The sequence below is a fragment of the Leptinotarsa decemlineata genome, unplaced genomic scaffold (genome assembly GCF_025532065.1).
Source record: "Leptinotarsa decemlineata unplaced genomic scaffold, Ldec_3_MD MMD2_tig00002974_RagTag_RagTag, whole genome shotgun sequence".
Lineage (NCBI taxonomy): Eukaryota > Metazoa > Arthropoda > Insecta > Coleoptera > Chrysomelidae > Leptinotarsa > Leptinotarsa decemlineata.
Genome location: NW_027412578.1, coordinates 488,078 through 499,883, shown reverse-complemented (window position 1 = coordinate 499,883; position 11,806 = coordinate 488,078). Strand labels below are relative to the sequence as shown.

Genomic DNA, 11,806 nt, shown 5'->3' with positions numbered 1-11,806 from the left:
TACAACCCGAAATCTGACAATTCTGGCATCTGACAGTTCTGACACTCCTATTTCAAGTTTTTGAGTGGAAGTTGATGTAATATTGAAGTTGTCGAATTTTTCAATTCGAATAAATTCTTTCATATCTGAAGATGGCTACTCAAAAACTTTCTATGGCTGTGAGTTACAATTGATTTTCCAGAAATTGAATAGCTAGCAAATGGATATTCACCTCGAAAATTTCTTGGGTTACATAACCAGGTGATAAAATAATTTTTCTCTCCTTAGGTACGTACTTTCAGTACAAGCAATGTTGCGAACCAGCTCGTGAAACCACCAGTTCAAATTTTCGGCATTGAGGGGCGTTATGCTACTGCCTTGTACTCAGCTGCAAGTAAACGAAAAACCCTTGAAATTGTTGAGAAGGATCTCCTCAAGTTACAAACTTCAATGAAAAGTGACCCCAAAATAAGAGGAATAATTGAAAACCCAACCGTAAAGCGTAGCTCAAAGTCAGATGCTCTTAAAGTAGTTGCCCAAAAAATTTCTTTGAAATCTGAAACGGATAATCTTTTACAACTTTTGGCAGAGAACGGTCGATTGGGAAAATTGGACGGCGTTATTAATGCCTACAGAACAATCATGGCTGCTCACAGAGGAGAGGTTTGTTTTTAACAATTTATTAGCGGGTTTATGCAATAATACCTAAGAATGAAAGCCAGTGACCAGTAATTAAGACTATACCTAACAGAAGAGTCCGGTTCATGCACATGTTAACATAACCAAAAGTATTCTTCATTCGATATTTTATGGTACTATTGAAAAAAATTCCATATAAACAAAAACGTTTCAACATTATTTCATTCATTTTTTTCAACTAATAAAAGAGGTAAACTCTCAGTTCTTAGTCTTGAGAAATGTGTTGCATTAACCAGCTATTACACATTTTTCCCTCAAGAAATAAAATAATCACAACCTTTTTTAAATTTTTTTGGTAAAAATTGAAGCCAAGGTACCTATTATCAGCCCCTTAAGAGATATCTTCAAAATAAACTAAAATACCAAATGTGAATTCTTGAAAATTTTACCAAGTATTGTTTATTTTTTAGTACACCATTTTATTTTGTATTAGTTCTATCAAAAATACATATAAAAATTGTAGAAGTTATTCTTCATGCAGTACATATTAGCAGCACATTTGAAATATCTATACATACTATGTGGCTATACATACTAGGAAAATAAAAGTATATAGAAATGCGATGGGCAATTAGTTAAACTGGATATCTGGCTACTATTTTCCCAACAGGTTTCATTCTAGATTATACATTTTCTAACTCAATTTTCATGCAGGATGAGGCACAACATCAATTTTCCACAACTGTCAGGAAATATATAATTTGAAAATAAATTGTTGATACTAGATGACATTTATGTTTAATTCTTTCGAAATTGGAAGGAGAAAGATGAGAATTTTTAATTTTGAATGCTAGGAGGAGCTGGTCTTCTCAACCACTTATTATATTGACTAATATAAGAGATGTGCCGATAATATAAGCAAGTGTTGATAATAATTGAAATAAAATTTCAATATTTGTAATTCTTGTTGACTTACAAACTGATTACACATCATTTTTTTGTAAAAAGTATCACTGTTGTTTCAACTATCGTTAAAGGCTTGAACTGGAGCCTTATCAGTTTTTGAGAGTGTTTGGTGAAAAGTTGATATATCTTGTTCTCTACCCATTTCTTCAGTAAAACCCTCAGCGAGGATTTCCTGCAACCAGATTCTCTGAACGTCATTCACCCATATGCAAGAAACTTCCCAACTGCATCTATATTAAGTCCACCACTAATATTTAATGAACAAAACATAGACTTTGGGTGGCAGTTAAATGTATTTTACACACATTTTCATATATTCCACTCGACAGCCTCATTTGCCAATAATTCTAAAACTCATTTTGATGTTGGTTTCCGTGTTTTTAGTTGTAATATAAATTGATTATCTATAATCACTGTATAGACTGGAATTGATAATGTTATAATTGGAAATGTCAACATTTAATATCAAAAGCAGTGGATGGAATACTTGGTAGAGATTTTAACTTCTTATTTCAAAACTGGAACATTCTTCTCAACAGATTTTTCACCAGACATGTTGGTATCATCAGCTGATGATGTGTTTAAGTAGTAGTATATATTTTATTACTGAAATGCATGTCAAGAAGAGTGTTGTGGTTGTGGTGTGTGGGAAACAGTGTTTATTTTGCATTGTTTATGTAACCAGCATAATTGAGTAAACAACTTTGGGGAACATAGTTATCTTAGAAATGAAAAAGCTTGGTTTTGTATCAAATAAATATTGAATATCAATAATGATAATAGTCTATAGTTTTCATCCTTGAAACTTAGCACGCTATAAAATATTTATTTTAGGTTACATGTGAAGTCATTACTGCCAAGGAATTGGATTCTGATCAGAAACAAAAACTGCAAGCGGTTTTGAAATCCTTTTTGAAACCTAAAGAGACCATTAATTTGACTACTAAAGTGGATCCAAGTATTATAGGTGGAATGATCGTCAGTGTTGGGGACAGATATGTAGACATGTCTGTGGCTAGCAAAATAAAAAAATATACTGAAATTATCAGCGCTGCTGTCTAATTATGTGAAGATCAATACTAAATATAGATTTTGAAATAGTGAATATGCCATTTATTTGCTTCATAGTACATTTTTCATTATACACTTATAAATATTAATTTTAATGTGTAAAATGACATTTAATAAATTCAATAGTCAAAAGGAAGGGACTTTTTTTGTTCAACACAAGTTATGGTTGGACTTTCAAATAATGAACGAAATTCATCAAGAAAAGTTAAATCACAAGTCTATCACTGAACATTTTCATGTTTTTTCAATTCTTTGTTATATTCATCGACCAGAAAGTAATAAGTAATAAACATGATCGGTTTAGTTCACTTTGGGAGATATTCATTTGTGATGAAAAATTTACTTACTTGTTCCAAGTGCAAGAAGAAAACTTTCAAAATATCTCGTCAAATTTCGTTAAAATTTGCAGGTATAAAAATCAAAAACTACTGTAGATTTTCTCTTGTAAAGGAGGTTCGATAGGTACAGTATGACTGTGTATGACTTTGAAAATATCTGTGTGTCGCTTCTACAGTAAAAATCACAAAATTATTCAAGTGGAAACTGAAAATTTTCACTCAACTATTCATTTGAATGATGACTTGTCATCATGTAAATTGAACTTTGCCTTTTATCTTCCTATAATAAGTAAACTGTACCTGATTAATTTGCTTTAAATTTATTAGAAGATAATTAAGACGATATTATTATTTAATCGAATTGCAATAGTCCAAAGTTCACACCGGCTGAGTTGAAGATTGGTTTAGTAGTTTTTATTGTATCTCTCTCTTGAAGATTGCTTATAGGAATTGTTAGAGCTTGTCGATCTTTCTCGGTTAGTTCAAACTTATAACAATTATAGATGTTTTCTCGACCTTTACTGTGAATTGCTTATAGGAATTGTTAGAGCTTGTCGATCTTTCTCGGTTAGTTCAAACTTATAACAATTATAGATGTTTTCTCGACCTTTACTGTGAATTACTTTCTTGAAATTGCTCATGTTTGTGGACTGGTATCTATAACAAGGAAATGAACAAATTATTGTCAAACACTCCTTGAGATGTAACACTTCAGTTAACAAAACTGCAACATGTGTTTCTCTATATAATAGCTTTCTCATGAGGGTATTGCGACCGTTGATACATCATCTTTGAAAATGTCTACCGCAGCAGTAGATGACACGTCAGGCATAAAACTCGGAAAATAGCCTCCGTACAGTTATACAGTGTTGGATTACCCATTAAGTCGAGTTTATATATTCGCCAACCAAATTTTATTTTTTTTTTAATTTTTCAGCTTTTATTAACATTTCAATTTTTTATTTTTTGGTTGTTGCTTGCATGATATTTCTTTATGTCAGTTTTTTGTTTAATCAAATTGTTATTTTCGGTTAATCTATTTTAATTTTTTTCAGGGATTTCAAATTAATGTATATTATATTAGACAATGGAAGTCCGAACTGATGAAATATCAATCTCTGATTACTCGTTTAAATTTTGAACTCTTTCAATGCTATACCTGTGACATTTATATTGAGATCACCAGATAACGGAAGCATATTCCAAAATGCTTCTAATAAGAGTGATATACCTACAGATGTTTGATGCAGGTAACCTTGTTGAATTGCCAAGAGTTGCGAACTACAAACCCATACATCTTTGAGGCTTTGTTAGTTATATTCAGTATATGAGATCTAAATAACATTTCTCAAGTTCTGCGAGTTTTATACCATCCATCTCCTAGCTGTATACTATAATTACTTTTTTCGGGAGAAGGTTATAGTACCTATTACACTTTTGAATATTGAATGACAATTTGTTCTTTTTTGATTATTCAAAGATGTTATTATTTATATCGTTTTGTAGATGTACACAATCTTTAACTTTTGATATTCTTCTAAAAATGTCCAAAGTCATCTGTAAACAGCAAGTAACAAGATGATGTGATATTTTTTACAAGACTATTAATAAATATAATAAATAACGAAGGACCCAAGTTGGAACCCTGGGGAACTCCAGACGACGCAATGAATGGACTAGAGTTATGCCCTTTCATTATTATACTTTGTTTTCGATTGGTTAGATATGAACTGAAAATTTTCATCAGATTGGGATGAAAACCGAAATCATAATCTAGGGTTCTTACAAGAATTGGATGTGAGACTTTATCAAAACCTTTAACCCAAGTCCGTGTATATAATTTCTACTGGAACACGAATATCCAAGTTTTCAACTATAAATTGGGTAACATTGCTAAGATTACTAACAGGGGATCTTCTTTTCATGATGCCATGTTGGAACTGTGATATTTTAGAAAAAACTAATCTATAGAAATGCTTGACAATGACAATCTCGAAAAGTTTGGCTGGTGCTGATAACACTACCACCGGCCTCTAATTGATAATATCGGTTTTGTCACCTTTTTTGAAGATAAAAGATATAAATTGAACACTTTCACTTGAACTCCGTACACTATTTTTAATTTCTTCTTTCAGATCATTCTCAAACATGTACAGCTTGTCAAATATAGAGAAAGCTTTTTAAATTTCCATATAGTTCTGCCCATTAGATGTGCGTTCGTTAGAATATGGAGAGAGAGATCGAGAGTATGATGTAGCGTAATCACTTTGACACACGTAACTGTTACAAGCCGAACCATCATTTGGACGGTTGTTTGTCGTCTCATCAAGGGATTTTTCCTTACTAACGCCGACAAGTTAGGACGAATATTTAGGTAATGCATATCTTTGTTTGTTGCATGCATCATTGTTTTGTATCCCATGTGGTTACATTACGGAATAAATTACACGGCCAGAACATTTAATGTTCTGGAAGCGAACCGTAATATCTTGCAACGAGTGGAACATGTTTGATCGGGGCATTGGTTACAAATTGATAAGATAACAGAATTAGTGGTGGAGCGAAGTAATTTTTGTGAATCATATCAGTTCATGAACGAATGAATGAGTTCATTTAAATAGAAAATATTCTAATATGCATACATCATACAAAGTGTACCATGCAAAATAAACAAAAACTCAAATGCATTCAAAGATATTCCTTCATGTATAATAAAAGAGTAAAACAAAAACTGAAAAACCTAAACTAATAAAGACATAAACTAAAACCATATCTGATCTGTTTATTGAAAGTGCACAATAAAGAAAATAAAAATTTATGGCAGTAGGTATCATGAAGAAAGAAAAAATACTATATAGCAAGAGTATTAGTGTAGAATCACTAAATAACATCAACACTATTCCAGTACAGTTTTCAAATAGTTATTAATTTTGGATTTAAATATGTATAAACTGTTTTTATTTTTGATGTCTTCCGGTAACGTTTTGAATTTATTCAAACCTTTATAAAATAGAATTCTCAAGCTGTACCTTGGTAGATGAAAGTCATTGATTTTCCTTGTTTCATAATTATGAGTACTATTTCGATAGTGGATGAATTCATCGATATATGATGGTAACATATTATCAATAGCTTTGCTGACCTATACAACCTGTCATGTACTGATAACCACTGTAATCAATCAAGCATAAATGATATCCTCGATTTTGTAACTTCTACGTTTGTTTTTGGTTCAAACCATACAACAATGAACTGCAAAAAATCAAAGTGAGGTTAAATAAAAATGCTGTAGAATGTTACCACGGAAATAGTTGATAGGTGGGTAAAAATTCTAATGAAGAAGTAAGGTTTCTTTGCTATTTTTTTATCAAAATATTTGAAATGTTCGTTGAAAGGTAAAACTGTTGCTCAACATTAAACCCAAATACCTGACCTCTGTGACAACTTTAATATTTTTCATTATTTATTTTCAATTAGCACCATTTTATATTTAAATTGCTTATATTTGTATGCTGTAGGAGATCACAGCCGGTTCTTGGCCTCCCCCCCCACTATTGGCATTTCAATGACTGATATCTGATGTGGAACTTATAAAGTACTCCATGAAAGTAGATATAGAAATAAAAAATATTATATACACAGGATAGATCTGTTCAACTATGCTACAATTGGCGTTGAAAGTGCCAAGTAAGAGTCATAAATGAATAAAAAGTTCCAAACAGAGCTACATGAGTAAGGTTGAAAAAATGGTGAAAGAATTATGGAAAAAAGACACATTACGAACAAATCATCCTTTATTAATAGAACAGTAATATAATTTCTGTATTACTAATATAGCTTAACAGGTTACAAGGAAATGGGAAATAAATCTTTGAAAATAATTGTTAAAGGTGAAACTTTAAAAATTGAAGAAGTAACACTTTTGTACAGTAATATATTCTTAAATGATAACAATTGTTCCCACTTATTCTCTCAATTCATTAAACTTAAAAAATAAAATATATCTGAACATAGCAATACCTATTGTAATGACTTGGTTTCGAATGAGTTGAATAATAAGAGATTGTCTAGCAAGTTTGACAATGAGGTGAATAAAATGTATTCATTCATTCAATCTATTGATACAGAAATTGATGTCAGTAAAACATTTTGTTTGGAAGATGTTCTCATATATTTGGTTCAGATGAAAACTTTTAAGACAATTTCCTTCTTGATATTTGATATGTAAGTCCCAAGTTGCTTTTAAAATAATTACTGAACAGTTCAACTTCTTCAATGTGATTGGTAGAAGCATCTCAGCAATTCAACTCATTCAATACATTCCAAAGGCATGAAAGTATATAATTCTTCTACTAAACGAAAAGTCTGGCTGGTAACACTTCCTATACAACTACGAACGTATATTCACATTTTCATTTGATTTTTATGTGCTTATGGATACATTTGGCATTATTCAAATGGAGAAACAGGAAGACATCAAATAAGAAATGTAGGCCTACTAGATAATTATACAAACATTGCAAGAAATTGAATTGGAATCGATGTACCAGTGATCTCTTCTGGAATAACTCATGTATTATCAAAGAGCCTAAATTTTCACGGCAGGATATAACTGTAACAAAGTTATTTCTCGGGTTTGTCTCTAGGACACATACTAGCTGGGAGAAATTTTTATTTCATTTTTCTCTAGGTCGTGATAAAGGAGGTATATTTTACTGTTCACTTAAACCCTCTTTAGAAAAAAATTGAAAATTATTAATTAATCAACTAAAATATTGTTCAACAGGTAATTGTCAAATAATTCAATGCTTTGTTGAACGTGCGAAAGACCATTATCTTCTTTGATAAGGGCATTATTGTTGCCGTGTGCTTTTTTCTTTTCTCAGTAACTTACCAACCTTGCCAACATAATGCCTGAAACTTTGACGAATGTTTGATTGTTAATAAAAGCTAATTTTGTCTGGAAATGATGTAATGGTTATTGGCGAAATTTCCAGTTAGTTAAATTGAAACACTCTGATATTTGCGAGATGTTAATATCAAAAACCATAAACTTTTGTTGCTTAGAGATATTTATAATCAGTTTTGCAATTAAAGAAATCAGTCATTAACATGCCAAGAAAATAACTTGCAATGAAAATCTTCATATAAACTCAATCAGGGTTAACTATGCCTCACATAAAACTAAATTAAATAAAGTTTTAGTACAGAGGAGACACGAAATTAAAATTAAATTCAATTGTGTAACATACCTTATTGTCTTCCAAATACTTATAACATTTTATGAGATACAAATTAAAAAACAAACAATTCATTACATTATTTACAATGTCTAATTTTCCACTAAAACTATTAGGTTATTTACAAGGAAAATAGAAAGAGATTTTTATAAGATTGTAACAAAAATACAAAAGCAAGTTTGCCCTTCAAACTGTGTTTTCAAGAGGAATCTGGCAATTTTTCAAATGATAAATAGACCTAAATCCAAGAATACGAGTATAAAAAAGTTATAATTGGTCAAAACTTTGAGAAAAATAATCATCAATCGCAAATATGCCAAAAATTTCAAATTTGCTTGAAACCGTTATTTTGATTTTTGTATCATTTTATACTAAACATCTAACAAAATTACCACTTTCTTCTTTGAGTAATTTGCTATAGTGACTGCACATTTTCAAATACATGCTTTTTAGATAGAGTTCATTTATCTTCAAAGTTAAGTACAGATTACTGACATACATAACTGAAATAGTTGTTGAAATTAGATATATAACGAACATGTGGTAAATAGTCAATTATCCATTAGTTATTAGTGTTAATTCCAAGTTCTAACTTATTTGACTTCTATTATCACTTACCATTGTTGCAAGACAGTCAGTTGCAGAAGGAGTTAAAATAACACCAATAAATTCACATACTTTAAACCTTGTTCTTCTGACTGGGTAAGATGTAACATAATTAAATTCTACGATCGATGGATATATTAAAATAACTGTAAAGAGATCATGAAGATATTTTTTGGATACCCTCTTTGTACTAAATGTCAATGCCAACCACTTTCCTTTTTTATGAAAATACTTTAGAAAACAAAACCCTTTTTCTCTTAAACTAACTGAAATTTACAATCACTTTATCAATGATGTTGAACCTGATATGAAAATTTAACTACAAGAATTTTTAGGTGTTATTACCTGAAGATATTATTTCTTTGAGAATGAAGGTCTAATTTGTTTAAGAAAGACCTACCCTTAAAAGGCTCTATAAAACTTCATACAGAAAAGTATTGAATAATACTTTTCCATTGTTTTAATCGACTAGGTACTTCTGAAAAAATCTGCAGCTATTGAACGAGTACTTCGTCAAAAAAGCTGAATAGATATCGACACTGCATTTAACATACCACATTCGGAAAATAATATTCAGTAGCAGAGGTAAAAAAATGTTGCTACAAGAATACTCTAGTTCTATAAAATACTCTATCATCATGAACATATTCTATGGCAAGACATTTGGGATGCGAGAACCAAGTGTCATTTCAAAATAGTACCAAATCATATTTGAAGTTAAAATAACGTTATCATGATCTGTCCTCCCACAGGCAGAATAGAATATCACAATTCGCATTAAGTTTAAGAAGTTTTAGTGGATCGTAAGTGACGAATCAAACACCCTAGGAGAAAAACCGTAGACTCGTAAAAATTGAATGAGATATGAAAACTTATTTTCGAAAGGTTCATCTTCGTTACTATCGAAAAAATCTACAGATTATCATTTCTCTTTCGAACCCGGTTATTGTTTGAGTAAAGCTGTTTAAACATTATCATTTATATTATAAGGTGAAATACGCCTAGGGTACAACCCACAGACTAAATTACTTAGAAAACGGTTGATTTTTAAAAAAAAGCTACACTTGTGAATAATATACCAATAAAAAATCTGCTGACATGATTTTCAACGCTACGTCATCAGATACCATTCATTATTATTTTTGAATATTGAGAAACTACTTGTTTATCCTTGGACTTAGAAAATTCAAGAAGACATTTGAAGGAATACGGCGAGGGATTTAATTGTCACTTACCATTACTTATCCATCTATTGACTATTATCATACTACTTTTCTAGTACGAAAAACTGTACAGTTACCAATATTTTTCAGATTATTATAAAAATAACTAACCACTTCACAACTGATACCATTTTTTATCTTTGTACTTGAGCATGAGTTCATGAGCCGAAGAAGAGAAATTCTCAGCTTCGCTTCTCATTCGTTCTGCTTTTTCCTCTAGTTGATTCAGCTTTTCTCCACGTTCCAACATGAGTTTGTGAGCTCGGTTGACCTCGCTGCTAGCGCTAGTTGCTCTTTGATTTAGATCGGAAATATTTCCTGGTATATGCTTAGCAACCGCCTTGCTGGCTTTCCCGCTAGATTCTCCGACTGCAAAATAAGATATTTTTTTAGAAAACTTCGACATGACCGATCCATTAAAATGTAAAACAATATGAGTTTTCATACACCAAACTTTAACTTTAAGAAAGTTGTCACAACGTGAATCAATGGGAGCGTCCATATACCACACTTTTACTTCATATTTTACTTTAATATGCGGATGAGTACTTAAGGATTCCTTAAATCAAAAGATCCTTCATTGAGGATTCCTCAAAGCAGGGATTTCCAATTTTATTTGGCCACGAAACTCTAATTGAGCATATATTTTTTTGACGGAACCCTAGCTGGTTAATTCGATAACTGAACTGTTCATTCACATTAGTAGTTTGAGTATTTTTATGTTACGACTCGAAGAAACGAAAAATTATAAATGAAAAATAATAATTTTGATGAAACAGAAGAAGAATGAATTTTTGTAACATTTTTTCTTATAATATTACTGAAATTAGGCTTTTTGTCCGACAGGTGGATGCGAAGATCTGAAGTGCATCCAATCTGTTTCTGTATTTTGTTCTCTGTTGAAAACGCCATTAAAAAAGTAAGACACTGCTTACCCAAATTTTGATATTTAAAAAAAAAATTTTGATATTAAACATTTAAAAATAATGTACTATGTAATAGGTATGTAATAATCACTGGAAACGGTTACAGATATTCTAGTGATCAGCTTTTTAAAGATGCTGAATTACTAGATATTCATCAGTTATTTGTTCTGTATCTGGCATTATATCAACACAGAAATGCATATAACACCAAAAACATTGAACATAGTTATCCGACTAGATACAAAGAATGTTCCCTAAGTATACCCCGTATGCTGAAAACAATAGGACAGAGATGTCATTTATATCTTGCACCAAAGATTTATAATATTTTGCCATACTCATTTAAAATACTCAACTCGCGCGGTATCTCTATTCAAGTCCAAAGTACATACTGAAATGGTTAATGAGTAAACCGCGCAATGCAATCCATAGTCTTATAGACCTAAAAAATAACTAACATTGCATTATTTACAATATTAGGATACAATCAAAAGTAATATTATTCTTATTTGAAAAAAAATAATTATTGATATTAATATATTTCTACATCATTTATATATACATATTTATATTTATATTTATATTTATTTTAATTACATAGGTTGGTACAGCATCAATCCATCGATTTTGAAACGATGATGAGAAATCAAAGTTGAACAGGATTTCCATTGTGGGTTTCTTGAATTTGTTCAGAATAAATTAGAGTCATTGTAACCAATGTATCATATCAATGTATTTCACATATGCGTGCCTGTAACATTGTATTTTATGTCTTCGCTTGAATAAATTCATTATTATTATTATTATTTATTTTTTGT

General features: G+C 30.7%; 2 protein-coding genes across 7 annotated transcripts in view; one reads left to right on the top strand and one right to left on the bottom strand.

The window, feature by feature from the left end:
• On the top strand, positions 1-2,689 carry ATPsynO (ATP synthase subunit O, mitochondrial). Its single transcript, XM_023160405.2, has 3 exons — positions 1-158; positions 268-642; positions 2,419-2,689. Exons 1-3 carry the CDS (start codon positions 132-134, stop codon positions 2,644-2,646), a joined length of 630 nt encoding a protein of 209 aa, XP_023016173.2. The 5' UTR covers positions 1-131; the 3' UTR covers positions 2,647-2,689.
• A 4,085-nt stretch (positions 2,690-6,774) lies between these two features.
• Positions 6,775-11,806, bottom strand: part of Tomosyn (syntaxin-binding protein tomosyn) — a 200,198-nt gene continuing 195,166 nt past the window's right edge. For all 6 annotated transcript variants that reach the window (XM_074177241.1, XM_074177244.1, XM_074177242.1 and 3 more), the window contains one exon: positions 6,775-10,431. In XM_074177241.1, coding sequence (XP_074033342.1) covers positions 10,178-10,431 — 254 coding nt within the window. In that variant the 3' untranslated portion in view covers positions 6,775-10,177. The remainder of the gene's footprint in view (positions 10,432-11,806) is intronic.

Excerpts from the sequence above, each read along its gene's own strand:
- ATPsynO (XM_023160405.2), top strand. The coding sequence starts at position 132 with ATGGCTACTCAAAAACTTTCTATGGCT. Across the intron at positions 159-267 it reads CTCAAAAACTTTCTATGGCT|GTACGTACTTTCAGTACAAG; the intron begins GTGAGTTACAAT and ends TTCTCTCCTTAG. Across the intron at positions 643-2,418 it reads TGGCTGCTCACAGAGGAGAG|GTTACATGTGAAGTCATTAC; the intron begins GTTTGTTTTTAA and ends TATTTATTTTAG.